Source organism: Diabrotica virgifera, chromosome 8 (genome assembly GCF_917563875.1).
Source record: "Diabrotica virgifera virgifera chromosome 8, PGI_DIABVI_V3a".
NCBI classification, from domain to species: domain Eukaryota; kingdom Metazoa; phylum Arthropoda; class Insecta; order Coleoptera; family Chrysomelidae; genus Diabrotica; species Diabrotica virgifera.
The window spans coordinates 8,042,033-8,059,850 of record NC_065450.1 but is presented as its reverse complement, the minus strand read 5'-3'; the positions used below and the strand labels follow the sequence as shown (position 1 = coordinate 8,059,850).

The 17,818-nt window shown below is 33.5% G+C and overlaps 1 protein-coding gene across 2 annotated transcripts in view; it reads right to left on the bottom strand.

Moving 5' to 3' along the window:
- Positions 1–195: 195 nt before the first annotated feature.
- Positions 196–17,818, bottom strand: part of LOC114335583 (esterase B1-like) — a 210,499-nt gene continuing 192,876 nt past the window's right edge. For both annotated transcript variants that reach the window (XM_050659462.1, XM_028285840.2), the window contains one exon: positions 196–563. In XM_050659462.1, the coding sequence (XP_050515419.1) occupies positions 256–563 (308 nt within the window). In that variant the 3' untranslated portion in view covers positions 196–255. The remainder of the gene's footprint in view (positions 564–17,818) is intronic.

Here is a 17,818-nt window from a genome sequence, read left to right as displayed (position 1 = left end):
TTTTTCAATTAATTTTTCTATTGTGTGTTCTTGGTGTTATCGTCTATCTTCTCTTATCATTTTGCTAATTTTGTTTATTTCCCCAAATTCTATGAATTTTCGCTTTCCTTCACTAGAGAATCCTTCTTTTCTCCATGAGGTACTCCATGAGCAAAAAGTATTAGGTAAGAAATAATAACATTGCAAACCAAGCTATTCAACTGAACAAGCATTTTAATAAACTTTAAAAATAATAGTGAAACACAAATGCAAAATTTACAACAAATTTTTCAACATAGGATTCAACTGAAAGATTTCACGCCATAACTTCATTCTCTCAGGTTCTATTTCGGTCAATAAAGAAAGTTGCCTATCTATATCAAACAGATAGTCCTGCTTAGGTTCCAATGGTTTCCAGATAATTCCCAATTCACTTTCTTTTGGTGTGGGATTTCCATATTTTGCAAAGTTGGTCCACAGCTTTACAAACCTTCTGACAGAAATCTCCTCGATGGTACCGTTCTTTGGTGAAGGGAAACCCGCGTTTTTAAATATGTATCCAATATCGTCAAAGTGGCTTACTCCTAAAGATGAAGGATATATATACTCAGTGACATTAGAAGTGTTACACCCAGAAGGAATCATTTCTGGAACTTAATTTTTTGGCAACATGGTACATTTTTATCAAGAATGAAACGATAACATTGGCAAGACTTTTTATTGACATGTCATCAAAAAAAAAAAAATAATAATGTGTTTGGCGACCCCCTAGCTGAAAACGCTCCTGTATACGTCTAGGCATTGACAAAATGAGCTGATCGATGTCTGCTTGAGGCACCTCGTTCCAAGCAACTTTAATTTCATGGATTAAGTGTTCCAGAGTCTATGGAGGATGGTGCAAAGTGGACGTAGGGTGGATCGATTATCGCAAAATTTTTAAAAAAGTGACTTATAGATTTGGAATACACACCAAAAGTTACCTTGAGTAACGACAATAAAAAAAGTGTTATTACAACATTTTGATAAAATTACATCTTTTGCCCTCTACCGGCCTTTGAAAATCGAAAAAAAATGTTGGAGTAATAATTACAAAAAAAAAAAAATTGACAAATTGAATTGGAATAGCCACCAAAGTTTACCTTTAGTAACGACAATAAAAAAGTATTATTTCAACTTTTGGATAAAATTGCATCTTCTGCCCTCTACATGCTTTTGAAAGACGAAAAAATAACTTTGGTATTACTAACAGAAGCCCGGTGCTGGCGGTCCTGGTTTGTTCAGTCTAGTCCAAACTTAGAGGGGCGGGGGTGCTGCGCCTTTGGACTTTCAGTAATGTTTATTAGTCCTACACTTTCAATGTTCACAAAATTATTTTAAACTTCCTACCTTGGCCAAAGTTTGTGACAACTATGGGCTATTGGCCAGATCTGCAGCAGCTGTGGCAACGGCAGAGCTACAAGACCTTGGAATTGTTACCAACGCTAACAAGGAAAAATATTATAGAAACAAACTGAGAAGAGCAAGAGACAAATCAAGAAAAGGTTTTATGTGAAACTTCCCCGAAACTTTGCAGACCATATATTTTGACGGAAGGAAAGATAGAACCTTCGTATCGAAAATATTTAAGGCAAGCACCACAGAAGAACCGTAATCGAAGAACATGTTTCATTAGTTCAAGAGCCAGGCTCCATATTTTTAGGTCACACAGTACCACTTTCTGAATCAACTCTAAGCATTTGTCGAAGTATTGTGAACTTTTTAGAGAGTTATAGGTATAATGTAGAAGAACTAGTGGTAGTAAGATGTGACGGAACTGTGGTAAATACGGGAAGAAAAAATGGCGTAATTTCTCAAGTAGAGTTAAAGTTAGGCCGCCCTTCACAAAGATTTGTCTGACAGCTTCACTCTAATGAATTGCCTTTAAGGCGTCTTTCCCAAAAGCTTGACGGTCAAACTCAAGGTTCAAGATATTTTGCAGGAACTATAGGAAATCAAATAGTGCAGATTAAATTGATTTAAGTGCCGATCGGAAATATTTGTTTCAAATTTGTGTCGCAATTTCTACAGGGGAATTTTCTAACGACTTATTAAGCCGAAGCCCTGGAAAGTTGAGTCATTATCGATGGCTCACGTTGGCGAATCGCATTCTACGTCTTTATGTTAGTACTGAAAATCCAACATCAGAATTAAAGGAATTGACCAAATTTATTGTCACGGTTTATGCTCCTTGATCCAGATCAAATGCAATTCATCATGTGTGAATGGTGCAAAGCATGTAGTCGATAATTAGAGCTAAATTTGAAAAGTGTATAGACCCTGTAATTCAAAGAAATGCCTATTTTGTACATCCGGAAAAACTTCTGCTATGTATGCTGCATGACACTTGCCCGCATATAAGAGAGCTTGCACTTCGTCGCATTCTCAATGCAAAAACTAACGCCAATAATGATTCATCTAACATCCGACCTTTTATTATTCCAGAAATTAATTTTGACTCAGATGACTATGCTGATCTTATTGATTGGCAAAGCAATAAAATAACTTGTCCTCCATTGCCTCAAGATTTGAAAGTAGAGGATTTGAAAAATATTTTCGGTATTGATATCGCAGTTGATATTGGGTCACAAAAAAAGACAGTTTTATCAAGGCAAAAATTGATTCGCGCAAAGATATGCCAAAATTTGAGTCCGAAAAAGACTTCAAACAATTAGTCCAGTCGGGATAGCATTTGACCTTGCATTACGAGCTGCCCCAAATTTATTCTTTCTAATCTTTAGGGGGCTCAATAGAAGTATAAATTTAAAATCTCGACTGAATTTGACTGTTGCGTTAGCCGCCATCTTGATGTTAAACGAGAACCGTTTTTCTCAATATCTCCGCCATTTTCAACTTTTCGACAAAAAATGTGCAAACTGAGATTGTTGAAAATGCGATTTTATATAATTTCGTTTATTATAATTTTTTTCGTGCGGTCGATATTTTCCGAGTTATGGGGAAAAATAGTGACAGTTAGAGCCTAATTACTGATTTATTGAATTAACTCGTTTATTATTAGTTTTACGACAAATTTGAAACTATACAAAAATTAAGAGAATTCAATTTTGTACAATTTTAATCTCTTAAATTTTTTTGATAAACTCAATATTTAAGGTAGTACGTATGCGGTAAAGATGACCTGATTGATTATATAGCAATTGTTTTTGTTTAAGTTTCATGTCAGCTAACATATTTTAACATATTTTTTTAAATTTTGGACCATGTTGAGGGGAATTTCCCCATTCTCCCCCTCGTTGACCCGCCATTGGTTCTCTAGAAAAATTGTAGTAAATCGTAATTACAACAATTTCAGTCCTTACACTTTTTGTCGAAAAGTTGAAAATGGCGGAGATATTAATTATCGACAGAAAAATTCCAATACAACCCGCTAGTTAATAAAATTAATTGAATTTAATGCATATAAGTAATTATTTGTCTTTTATGTACTTAGTTTGATTGGTGTTTCATTGGAAGTTTCAAAAATTGTATAAAATATAATTCTCTTTATTGTTGTTTATGTACAATTATATAGTAAAGTTAATAATAAATGAGACAATTCAATAATTCCGTGCTCTGTGCGTAAACTGAGTTAAGTCCAAAAATGGTCTAAATTAGCAAATGCACTACCTGTATGTTAGAATTTGATATCTACATGTGTGTATAATTTGTCAAGTTTAATTCCATTCCTGAACTGAGATATTCATTTTACACAAATGAAAAACAATCAATACTAACTGTGTAAAGCGTATTAAGTCCCGAACTTAGACATATCACTCTTTACACTAAACATTATTTAAGAAACAGGAAAACTCAGTGTGTTAAGTCCCACAATTTTGCGACTTAACACACTGTACACTAATAAGTTATTACGCTGACTCTCTGTACGCCGCGCGTCTTTAGAGGTGATTTGTCTTTTTTACTAAAAGTTCTTGGAGAAAGTCGGAGATACTTGTAAACTATTATTCAAAAGAAAAGATCATCTTCTTCGGGCAAAATCCAACCGGATGAAAGAGGAAATTAAAAAAAAAAAGTATAACTGAAGAAAAAGGACTAGAGTAAATCAATTTTTAATTGGAATCCCAGCTTATGAAAGCTACCACTCAAGACAAGATTGTTGGAAAAATTTGTTTCTCTACATTTGAGGATAGTGGCACTATGAAGAATACAAGCGTATCCTATCTGAAAACAGTTTAAAACCTGTGAGTTATACTAAGTTTTGTGAGGAGTTCCACAACTTAAATTTCAAAAATTAAAAAGCCTAAATTACATGCTTGTTCAAAATGTGGTAGGCTAGACATGCAACTTAAAATATGTTCTAAGAATTAAAACCAGGAGTTTTTAAAACAAAAAAAAATGACCACCTTGATAACGCGGAGTATGCGTATAAGTCTAAAAAGTTAGACAAAGAAAATTCAAAATTTAACGTTTTAACCAAAAATGTGACATTTGGCATGCAGCAATGCCTTCCCACTCCACTTTTACATAGTTCTGTAGCCTCCTACAAACAACTTTGGACTTTTAATCTAACCGTCTACGACTGCAGTGATGGCACAACTTACTGTTACCTTTGGCATGAAGGTGTAACTGGGAGAGGTGCTAATGAAGTTGGCTCATGTGTATACAAATTTATTTCTAAAGCTTTAAAGCATGTTGTGAAAAGTTTGATCATATAGGTAGTCAGATAAATATGGTGGTCAAAACAAGAGAACCCATGTAGCAGCTATGTGTATGGTAGCCCTGCAAAATTCTCCTAACTTGGAAGCGATTATTCATAAATTTTTTAGTACTTGGCACAAGCACATTGAGTGTGATCACACGTGCTTATTGAAAAAATAAAACAGCTTTTGCTGGACGTTCCACCATCCTCATGATTGGGCCGAACTTATACAAAGCACTGGTAAGAAACGCCCTTTTGTAGTGAAGGAGATAAATCAAGATAGCTTCTTTGACTTTGCTAAGTTGCTAAAAACCGACCTTTAGCAGCGAGAAGGTGATGTTATAGGAAACAATTTTAGCTACAGAGATGTACAGTGGCTGAATTTTGTTAAAATTGAGCCTGGAATAATTTACTAAAAGAATACCTTATACCTTAATCAACCGTTTCAAAGTGTTAGTTTCAAAAGAAGAGGCAAAGAAACCATTAGCAAAATGGACCCCGGTTTACGACAAAGTTCTATACCCAAGAAGAAAAAAAAATACCTCCTCAACCTGCTTCCATACATTTCACCAGCATTTCACCAATTTTATAAAGAATAACCTCAAATGAAGCAGAGAATACCTACACTGATGACATTCCTGATGAAGCAAATGAAGAGATAGTGCAACTACATAGTTGACTAAAAAAAAAGTAAATGTGAAAACCACGAAGAAAATGACAGTTAAATTATAAATAAATATGAAAATATATATTTAAAAAGAAGAAAATTAATCAACGAAACAAACTGTCAGGAAGAAGGGAAAAAATGTAAATATTAAATAATAAAACTTAAAAAATATTGATTTGTTTTCCATATCACTTTTTGTTTATTTTTTGTATTATTTTACTTAAGGTTGATCTGAACCCCCCCAAAAAAAAATTTGAAGTTCAAAAATTTTGAAAAAATTTGAGAAGGTGTATGTGATTACTAGAAGTATTTTGACAAATTTTGAGCGAACTTCATGTTTTCGTTTTCGAAAAAACTCAAAAATACTCTTTTTTTACAAGTACAAAGCGGGAAAACCAAACATACAATTTTGTTAATTTTCTTACAGCATAAAGATATAATCCTAAGAAATACTTATGAATTTTTTGAAAATTTTTGATCTTACAGTTTTGCCATAATAGGAAAAAATAATATGTTTTGGCTTATAATAAAGCTACCGGCAAGAAATCGGACAAAATTTTAATAACAACATATATAAAACTGTAAGAGTGGAAAATATTTGCAATAAAATGTTGAATATTTTTTTCTAAACATATGAAAAATCTCGTTAAACAAGAATTATATCTTGAATTGCCGCTGTGAATTTGTGCCGCCATGAAGTGACTCCATCTACAACATCGGTAATATTTATGTTCGATATATAGCAGTACCTTCTGCTAGAATCGCGTCAAACAGAACTTTATCCTAGCAGCGTTGCCATATCAATTACTTTGTACAACAAAACGTGTTATTGTATTATAGTTAGTAGGTAATATAATACAGATATATATACTACTATAACGTCTATTTATAACGCATCAACGTGACCTTCTGAAATTAATTTAACTACTTTTCTTGAAATATTGTCAGTCCCCTTGGCCGTATTAGATTTTGATATATTTAGGGCCGGTACTTTTTGTCTCGATTAAACCCGAGTTGGCTTTTTAATGTTTTTAAGTAACATAAAGTTGTCTTTTTTATTTGTATTTTTTCATGTATCTCTGAAGCTTTGACTATATTTTGAATTGGAGCATAAATAGTCTACTTTTGTCAAATAGTTTTTCTAATAACTACCATCCATGGTGTTTCTCTTTTGTCGCACTTATGTTTATTAAAGATTTTAATTGAAATCATTATTTTATCTTTAAAATTTTCATTGTTCATTACTTTTTGCATTTGTGGTGAGCTAAATTTAAAGGAAACCAATTGGACGATATTTAAATAGATATGGAGTAAGAGTACCTAAATAAATAACCACTTTTGAAATTAATTCAGGATAGGTTAAAAAATATTTTCACCTTCATATTAAAAATAAAAAAAGGATCAATATAAAAGAAATAATAACAATCAATTTTAAAAATCTTACATCTATATTGATTTCTTCTATGTACAAAAACAACAGAAATAAATAAATATTAGCGAAGACAAAAGAAAAAATGTGTTGACACTTAATAATATGTTAAATAAACGTATTGATTAGTCTGATGCAAGTAGAACTAGAACTGTTATATGGAGCTAATCTGGATCGGTATAAATTAGATGAGAAAGAAAAAAATCTAATAAACAGTTTCTTTGAGAGAAGAAAGAGAAAGAGTATAGAATATTAGAAAATGAAAACGGCGCGGCAGAATAATCATCGATAAAGAAGTAAAAAAGGAAACGCGATAACGATATCTGGAACAATTGTTTTATCTGATAAGACACGAAGAAAAGCCAGAAATTGCTATCAAAACTGTTTCTTTTAGCTGTAACCTTTCTGATGTTTTTGTGTCCAGCATGCCTACTACGATACGGTCTCGGATCAATTCCTCCTTCAGTTGCCCATAATTACAATGTTCTGCTAAGGTATGTAGGCTAGTAATAAATAAGTCAATGGTTTCACCTGGTTTTTGTACTGTAGAATTGAATTTGAAACGTTCATATATAATATTACGTCTAGGGATAAAATATTTGTCAAAAACCTTTAGAACTTCCTCGTAAGTATCTGGAATTTTTTGAAATTGTATCAAAATATCTTCGGATTCTTCTCCCATAAGGTACACTAGGATATCTATTTTTTGTTTTTCTGTCTTTTGGAGCTGCCCTGATACCGACATGTAGCGTTCCAGCCTCTTCCTCCATGCAGGCCAAATTGCTGGGGCCAAAAAATTGAATTTATCCGGAGGGTTAACATTCAATGGTGCTGGACTTACTATACCTTGAGTATTTGCATCAGGAGTAGTATTAGTAGACATTTTCAGTGTTACTTTATGTCGGGTATGATTTCAACCACAATTGACCACAATGCAGAATATTTTCTTGACCCTTAACGTTGCTTTGCTACTCTTGGCATGTGCTAGTGGTTAATGGGTAATATAGTTTTATACTTAAAATATACGTGCTGCACTCAACACCGCTGCCACCATGTTTAGTTGGGTTCTTTAATAATGACTATTAAGTACTCTTGATTAAGATATCTTTATTTAGTTTGATCATCTTACATCGCTTATCCCGGTACCGGTTCCCCGGATCAGACCTAACCTAACTTAATCCTAATCCTTGTTCACCTATATGACATCTATATAGGCAACCAAAGATACACTAACAGAACAAAAACAAAAAATATAGTAAAGCAATGTGGATTGTTTGTGTGCTTGGAAAAAGGTTATCGGTATTCAGCCCGAGAATATACACCTCTAGAGACAGCCAAATCCATAAAAACATGTAGCTTGTTAAGTGAATGTCCCTAAAGAAAACAATAACTTCTTCTTTAGCCTGTTTGCATCCACTCCTGGACAAAGGCCTCCCATGAGTTTTCCACTCTTCTCTGTTTTGTGCTCTTTGGTACCAGTTTCTCCCCACTTTTGCTTTGAAGTCATCTAACCATCGTTTTTGTGGTCTTCCTCTGCTACTACTATGCTCGCGTGGTCTCCAATGTACAATGTTCTCGTCCACCTTTCGTTGTTTTGCCGTGCCACGTGTCCTATCCAGTTCCATTTCATTTGCGCAATTCTTCCAGTTACATATTCCACCTTCGTCCTGTTTCGTACGTCCCATTTCAAATATATTCTCTCAGAGATACTCCTAACATAGCTCGTTCGATGGCCCTCTGTGTTCTTAATCTATTGGCTGATAACCCTGTAAGTGTCACGGTATCCACTCCATCAGTCATAACTGGTAGAATACAACTGTTGAATACCCTTTTTTCTAGGTTTATTGGTATCTTTTTGTTTTTCAACACATCACTGAGTCTTGCAACTGCTGCCCAAGTAATTCGGATTCTTCTAGTGATCTCTGCCGTTTGATTCTGTTTGCCTAGCTTGATCGTGTGACTCTTCGACACTTTCGATCTGACTTCCATCTAAGTCGATTCTGATATTTTGATTTGTCATCACTTTTGTTTTATTTAAATTTATTTTTAAACCGCTTTTCTTCTCAGATTCCTGTTTAAGCATCTTTAGTATGTAGATTAGTTCTTCTGTATTGTTGCCTATGAGCACTATGTCATCGGCAAATCTTAGATGACTTAAAAATTTAAGTGACAATTTAACTTTTTCTTCTAAGACATAAGGCATCTTCTAATTCAATAGTAAATAATTCTATATTCTATATCTGGAATCAATCCTTGCGTTATTCATTCCGTCTAATACGGCCCAGAGTTCTATGGAATCGAATGCCCTATTGTAATCAACAAATGCTGAATGAAGAGGGTTATTGTATTCGTTACACTTTTCGAGAAATGTCCTTATTGTCTGTAGGAGTAGGTGTTCTACGGTACTATAACCTTTGCGATATCCCGCTTGTTCAACAGGCTGGTAACTATCGAATTTATCTGATAGTCTGTTGGTCATTATTGTGGTAAGCAGTTTGTACGGATGTGGTAACAGACTTATTGGTCTGTAATTTTCGAGTTTGTGTTTGCCTCCTTTATTTTGTAGTAGAAGTAGCTGCGCATTTTGCCAAGTGGTTGGAATAGCAATATCAAAGAGGCACTTCTTCATTAGGATTTTAACTGCTTCCAAGGTAGTTTGACCTCCATCTCTAATCATCTCTTTTGTTATTCCGTCGTCTCTATATTTTCCATTTTTCATTTGATTTAAGGCATTTATAACTTCCTCGTTAGTAATAAACCATACCATAATAATAACTTTAGTAATAAACTATACCATTTATACTACAGCCAACGATCAAATGTGTAATTTGGAGAAGTGTCAGAACAAATGGAGAAAAGGAGAGGGGCCAGGCAAGGTTACATACTGTCGCCGTTATTGTTTAGTTCTTATTCTGAAGAAATCACACAAGAAGCTTTGGTAAACGAGACAGTCGGCATAAAAGTAAATGGAAATTTAATTAATAACATTAGGTATACCGACGATACAGTCATAATATCAGACAACTTGGAAGACTTAGAAAGAATAATGAACAAAATATTAAGATATATGTAATGGAGAATACGGACTCTCCCTTAACCTCAAAAAACCAAAATTTATGAAAAATAGCAAGAACAACAATATAAATGAAATATTAACGGTAGGCGGCCAGCAGTCTGAGAGAGTAAAAAAATATACTTACTTGGGAACGATAATCACAGAAAATAACGATTAGACTGCAGAAATAAGAGAGAGAATTGAAAAAGCACGTGCCAACTTCGTGAAAATGAAAAAGATTTTATGCAGCAAAGATCTGATATTGGCCCTCAAAATAAGGCTAATTAAATGTTATGTACACAGTGTGCTTTACTATGGAACTGAATCATGGACATTAAATCGAAATGCAATAAATCGACGGTTCTCTTAGCAAGACAGAGACGAACTAGTTTTGGTGTTAGTGAAATAGTTTTCAGTATCTTTTCTGTTAAGTCATTTTTAATATCTTTATTATAACCTTTTTTGTCTTATTCTGAGGTATCTCATGAAACTGATTACGCAAAAAGATCTCATGGGAATATTTTTCTCAAGAAACGCGAGGTTTTCGCCTTGCTTAAACATATTTTGCGGAATTTAAAATCAAAATCCTGTTATTACATCTACAGGATGCATATAAAATATGATACATCCATGGCCGTCGTCCACATGTTTACAAAAAACATATTGTTTCCATAATCTATAAGCGCTAAAACAAATTTAGCAATTTCCCTATTCTACTTTGCAAAATTCATATAGTATCACAACACTTGATTATACATTTGAGGCATTCGCACTGTCCGTCAACGTGTTAAAAGGTTTATGTGTATAAACAAAATTTGTGCAATGTAATACACTTTTAGATGATTTGTCGACAGTGAATGGAAGAGGTCGTAAAATTTTATTACCATCTTTCAGTGTCAGTGTGAGATAAGATGAATTCCTTACTAACTGGAATATTTAGTTACGGAGAAACATAATATGTAATTAGTCTATGTTGTGAGGCCGCTCCCGTCTAAAAAAATTCTGATTTGGTTTCTTTGCGGATTCCTATTCAAAAATGTCCCCTTTAAATAAATCAGAAGAGTGCCAGCGAAATTTTTGGGCAAAAATTGTTAAAAAAAATGTTTCTAAACAAATTCACAAGATTACCATTTTTTGTCCAGGAAAATATTTTTTCTTGTTTTTTTGGTCATTCTAAGCAAGAAAAATATCTTGTCATTTTTTTCAAAAGTTGATAATTTTCGAGTTAGAGGTGAACTAAAATATGAAAAATGCGAAGATAGACATTTTCGAGGCGTAAAAACTCATATTTAAATTATTATATTTAAGGTTGGCAAGTCCTTAAAGTGAAGTTTAAACATTCATTTTTGAAATTCTGAGTAGTAATCGGGTCTAACTTCAATTTAGACCGTTGTTTTTTAATTGTTAATTATGCGCGTCGATCCGATTTTAATGCCAATGCAGCAGGGTCTATTTCAACAATCTCCTATTTTGCACTGTAACTCTTTAGGTTTTTTGGCTTCTTCTAAACAAAAAAGATATCTTCTCATTTTTCTGAGAAGTTAACAGTTTTCGAGTTACAAGGGATTTAAAATCTGAAGATTGCGAGAATACACGTCGCTTGCTGAGAACATTAGTGACGTAACTTCAAAAACGTAGTTTGTAGCGCCTTAACTGTATCATGTATGGATATTGCACGTAGAATATAATATGTTTTAATGTAATACCGCCACATGTTGCGAGTGCTAGGGGTATTTTACAGAAACGTTTGCACAATATTCCGAAGTATGGGAGAGTTGTAGAAGGAAGTAATAGGACAAACAATTTATGTTTTTATTTAACTATAAACAAATTAAGGAGAAGAGCATGCAAAATATTTTTATTAATACCCTTAATATTGGAGATCGATTTATTCGAACAAGTTGGGCTAAGTCAAAAGAGTATAACATCGTTCAGAAAGATAATAGAGGAAATCATCAAAACGCACAACTATAAACGAGAAACTTAAGGAAACCGTAAGAAAACACATAAATAGCTTTGAGCGCGTAGAGTCTCACTATTTAAGAGCTCAAACTCGTAGAGAATTCCTTGATGGATCATTAACCTTAGCTTAGATGTATAGATACTACAAAGAGTAACGAGAAGAAAAGCAGTTGCCATCTGTCAAAAGATGTACATATGAAACATTTTTTAACACAGAATGTAATATTTCTTTTTTTAAACCGACGAAAGATCATTGCGCAACTTATGAGGTGTATAAACAATGCAATCAAGAAGAAAAATAAAAAGGCCAAGAACAATACACACGTCACATTCGTAGTAAAGAAAGAAGCCGAGAAGAAAAAGCAAAAAATATTACAAATCCTACATAAAAAATAATAAACTCATAGTAGCTTGCTTCGATTTGCAAGCAGTATTACCTACACATTGCGGAGATATTTCTACATTTTTTTATAAGTCCTGTCTCAATTGCTTTAATTTTACGATTTTCGAAGTAGCATCGCAAACAGTTCCTGCTGTTTTTGGCACGAGGCCGTTGCTATGCGAGGAGCAAATTAAATTGCAACATGCCTCTCTAGCTATCTATCTACTTTACCTGCAGGAAAAGATATTATTTTTTATTCCGACAACTGCGTTGGCAAGAATAAGAATAAGGCGGTTTTGGTGGTACTTATGTACTTATATGCAGTTACGCATGCTGAAATAAATAACATTACTCACAAATTTTTTACTGTTTGTCATACCCAAAATGAGGGTGATTCGATGCATGCAGTAATCGAGAAAGCAAAAACACAGTTTAACTCAATTCATGTCAGTGGCCACCTCTAATAAGTGCTGCAAAAAGAAAAACGGTAGGCCCTATAAAGGGAATGAAATGGACGCTGAAGACTTTTTGACTCCAAGTACCTTTCAAAAATTTTTGGGCAAAAATTCACCAAAAATTCGGATAACGAGAAAGTAATATGGAATAATATAGAAATTCTTAAAAGTAGAAAAGTGTTTTCCTACAAAATTTTTTTACAAAGTTAACTTTGACTATACAACCTATAAAACTATTGACCTTTCTACTCGTCATTTTTCTGATAATAATAATATTTTAGAGCAATATAACTCAAAACCAGCCTACGAAAAGCCTCCTACTGTAAGAGAGAAAACAAAAGAGCATTTACTGGAATTATGCAAAAAAAAATCTTATTGCAAATGTACATCAATCATTTTATTTCAATTTGTTGAGTTAATTTCACTTTGTTGTGATTTATAATATACAATAATTATAATTATTAGATAAATTTATCTAGTAAACTACCATTTATAACTTTGTCTGGTTTTTCATTGTTAATCTGTATAATCGTAGCAGTTATGGTTGATGAGTTATTTAAAAATATAATGCAATACCGCCATATCTTACAAATATTTATAATGGTTAAATATTGCTTGTTTTTCAAAAAAGATATCCATTCGTGTGCTATTGAATTACTAATATTCTAATATTCAATTACTTGTCTTAAAATATCTATTTTGTAGAAGAAGAAAACCGCAGTTGTATCGGTATTGAATGGGATGTGCGATATATTAAGATAAATGAGCTTTTAAGCTTCGAAAATGCGTATTTTCGCATTTTTCAGATTTTAAATCGCCCCTAACTCGAAAACTATCAACTTTTGAGAAAAATGACAAGATACCTTTCTTTCCAATTTCTGGCCAAAAATTTCGCCCTCAGATTTCCTTCCGCAAAGAAACCGAAACATAATTTTCTTTCAGACGGGAGCGGCCTCACAACATGGACTAAATGTTTCTTGCTATTAACATTGTTATTAGGCGTTGATAAAATTACTGTTTAAACAATTTGGCATCATAGCCAATTGAGCCGATGGGTGTAACGATAAAAAAGTGTTCAGGTTTCTACATATTACTGAGTCATCATGTAGAAATCTACAATTAAGTTGAAAATGTTACCACAATGGCATGCTACAGTAGAGCCATCTCTAGGATCAGAAACAAATTAATTGAGGGTTCATATCAACCTTAATTTGTATTATTACTTACTTGGTTTATGATGCATAAACACAAGTTTTTGTCTTGCTAAATGTTCTTTTATTATTATTATTTATTAAAACGTGATATTTTGATCTTAAATATCCCACTACTATTATTAAATATTATTTTTTATGATTTTTGTTATAGTTTGTGTTATACGTTAAGCGTGTTAAGTTCATGATATTTGTGCAAATTGTGTTAAGTCCATGTAAGAAAAAGTTTATTATTTTTTTCTATAATACTTATATGGTTTGTTTATATTATTTATTGATTATGTTATTGAGAGAAATAAATATTTAATTGATCCAAAGTGTTTAAAAGAATTTTGAGGGATACACTCTTGTAAAAACTCGAAAAGTATAACTCGAACATATTATTTCAAACTTTAAACGCGTTTATCTCAAAACAGTGTTTTAGGAGTTAACTCTCTTTACGCACTGAGCACAGAATTACGCCTCAATAATCAGGTCTTACGCTCGCGCCATTACCGCATACGTACTACCTTAAATATTAGCTTTAGCAAAAAAATAAAACACATCAAAAATGCGTAGAATTTAATTCTCTCTATCTTTGTATAGCAACATTTTTGTCGTAAAACTAATAATAAACGAGATAATTCAATAATTATGCTCTAACTGTCACTATTTTCCGCCATAACTCGGAAAATATCGACGGCAGGAAAAAATTGTAACAATAGAAATGATAGAAAATCACATTTTCAACAATTTTTGTTGTTATACTTTTTGTCGAAAAGTTGAAAATGGCGTAGATATTGAGCAAAAACGGTTCACGTTTAAAATCAAGATGGCGGCTAACGCAACGGACGAATTCAGTCGAGATTTTAAATTTACACTACTATTGACCCCACTAAAGATTAGAAAATTAAAATTTGGGACAGCTCCTAATGCAAGGTTAGGCTCGTTATTCGTCTAACCCGACTGGACTAAATAAATAATCAAAATTAAGGGGGAGGGTAGGGACTGGGTGGAAGAATAAATATGACATATTTCAAAAATATTTCAGTTGGATGTCATTTTTATAATAATAACATGTACTTATAACTTAACTTTTCAATTAAAATCAGTTCGTATTTTTGTTATTTTTTCAACCCCCGGTAGAGGGCAGAAGATGAAATATTTAAAAAAAATCACACATAAAGGTTAGGTTTGTAATACCAGTTGGCAACTTTTGCGCACTATTCCAAAACAGTTTTCGAAACTTCGATTTTTCTATCCAGCCTAGTGGACAGTCTCCTCCCCGTCATATCCCACACATGTTCAATAGGATTTAAACCCAGTGAACGGGGTAGCCACGGCATAAAATTAACGCCAGCTTTTTGGAGAAAGTCCACAGTTCGACAAGCAATATGGGGAGGCGCGTTGTCTTCCTGAAACAGGGCGTTTCGACGGCCGTCTAGAAAAGGCAGTAAAGTGGTTTGTAAGATGTCATCAACATAACGCGCATCTGTCATACTACTTCGAATAAACAAAAGTGTTGACCCGCTAACATAGGCAATAACCCCCCAAACCATTACTTTAACAGTCCTGTGTAGATACCTCTCAACAGCATACCTGATATCTCGTCGCTCTCCACGGCGGCGTCTTATCATCTTACGACCAACATGCGTACCTAAACAAAATCGCGATTCATCGCTGAATGCTGCATTATGCCATTCTGCCACCCAATGCTGCCGTTCTCTGCACCAATTCCAACGTTGAATTCCGCAGTCAAAGGAAGCACTCGTCGTGGGAGGTATGAAAACAGTCCAAAGGCTCGAATGCTACGGTATAGGGTACGTATAGTAACAAGTCTACCTTATACTCCAAACTATTGGTCAGCAATTTGATGCGTATAGTAGCAAACCGGTCTCGCAGAGCCATGAGTCTAAAGCACCCATCTTGACGCCCTGTAGAACACCTCGGTTGACCAGTTGGTCTTCTTCGTGTTCCTCTACCTTCGTTTGTCCACACACGACACACTCGCATAACTGTCATTGCCGTACAATTAACACGACGGCCAATTTCGTGATACGACAAACCCATATCTCTATAGGCAATAATTCTACCCCTGTCAAAATCGCTAAAATGGTGGTAATTTTGGTGTCTTCGAACTATAGGCATATTCTTGCACTGAATACAATTAGACTGAGGAATAATAACTAAAAATTTCTGAACCAACCGGCCTTCATGAATGAGTCTTTTCACAAAAAAATTTAAAGATAAAACTTTATTTTTACAAAAACTATAAAAGATAAAACATTGACATTGTTATCATAGCCTGCTTTAAATATAGTCATTGTGCTGCCAAAAAATTAAGTTCAAGAAATGATTCTTTCTGGGTGTAACACCTCTAATGTCACTGAGTATATTAATTACATTTAATTCACATGTGAAGACAAATATCAAGAGAATATGATGATTACAAAAGATTACTATTTGGTACAAATGTATTGATATTAGAAACTAAAATATATTAAAGAGAAAAATGAAATGCCTATAAAATTCTAGACAAACAAATTATTTGAATGTAAAAGTAAAAAAGGCGAGACTAAACCAAAATATTGGAGTGGATCACAAAAAATATGTTTTCGATGTTAGTAGATGGAAAAGAAGACTTATTTAGGGCAATAATATGGGAGAGTAACTTGATCTGAACGTACAATTACACCAAGACTCGAATATAGTAGACTAAGAGCCGTATAGGAAAAATTTGCTAATCATTTTAGGGGTGTCGCGAAAAAAGGTCGCCAACAATTGGTCGAGCGAAAAAATGTCGCGCACATTTGAGCGCGTATCAAAAGGTCGCCGGCGAAAAAACAGCGCCGACGAAATAAGGTCGCGTGCAATTGATCGCGCGAAAAAAGATCGCGTCATGTTTTACATTATTAAAACCATTCAATTGGTTTTCAAAAAGGTTCTAAAGAAATTCTATTTGCATACTTTAACTTTATGCATTATGAGCCGATTAGTCTTGGAATTCCATCTAATTACTTTTTAATGTATTTTGGATGTATAAGAAGATGGGAAAAATAACGTATATCTAAATACTTTTTAATGTATTTTGGATGTGTAGGAAGATGGGAAATATAGGAGAATGGGAAATTATTTCATATGGTATTTTCAGGTTATTCAAGTGAATATACTTGAAAATTGAACAATTTTTAACATGAAGAAAGTATTTTTTTTTGTTCTACGTGAATAATTTTAATATATGGATCTAAATTCAGAAAGGTACTTTCCTTCACACTTTTTACAGGCTTAGGACTGTCAGCAAAAAACTGGCGTATTTAAAAGTGTTTGCTCTTCCTAATCGGATATCGTTAAAAATGTACAGTAATAATAGTTCTATTTACAGTATATATTACATACAAACGAATACCAGGTACCAGTTTACCTATTTTTGGTATTTTCAGAGACCGGTAATTAGCATAATTGGTTCTTAGTAGAAAGTCGTTATGCAGATTAGTGAAGAATAAGTAGTTTAGATAAGGGCACCTTATTGTGTAGGTATTTATTAGGAATTCCATGAAGTCATTACGATAAGACATTATTGGAAATGCTAAAATAAATATTGTACAAAAGTTCTTTGTCTAATTGTGCGTTATTCACTAATGTGGTAATTATTATTCCATATTCGTGAAACGTACTTTTATTACTTTTTAATGTATTTTGGATGTATAAGAAGATGGGAAAAATATCGTATATCTCATTATTCATTAGCTTGTCGATTTGTCAAGATGGTCTTAACTTACGTAAAGAGTCAAAAAGGTGCCAATATGTTGGTGTATAATGGATATATTCATAGAAAGGAAAAAACGATTGATCAAAAGACAATTTGGAAGTGCGCTCAGTACAATAAGCATAAATGTACCGGGAGAGTTCACACAGTGGGAGATGAAGTAGTGAAAAGTACAAGTCACAACCACGTTGCCGATGCGTCAATATTAGAAGCAAAAAAGGCTTGTAACAGAATGAAAGA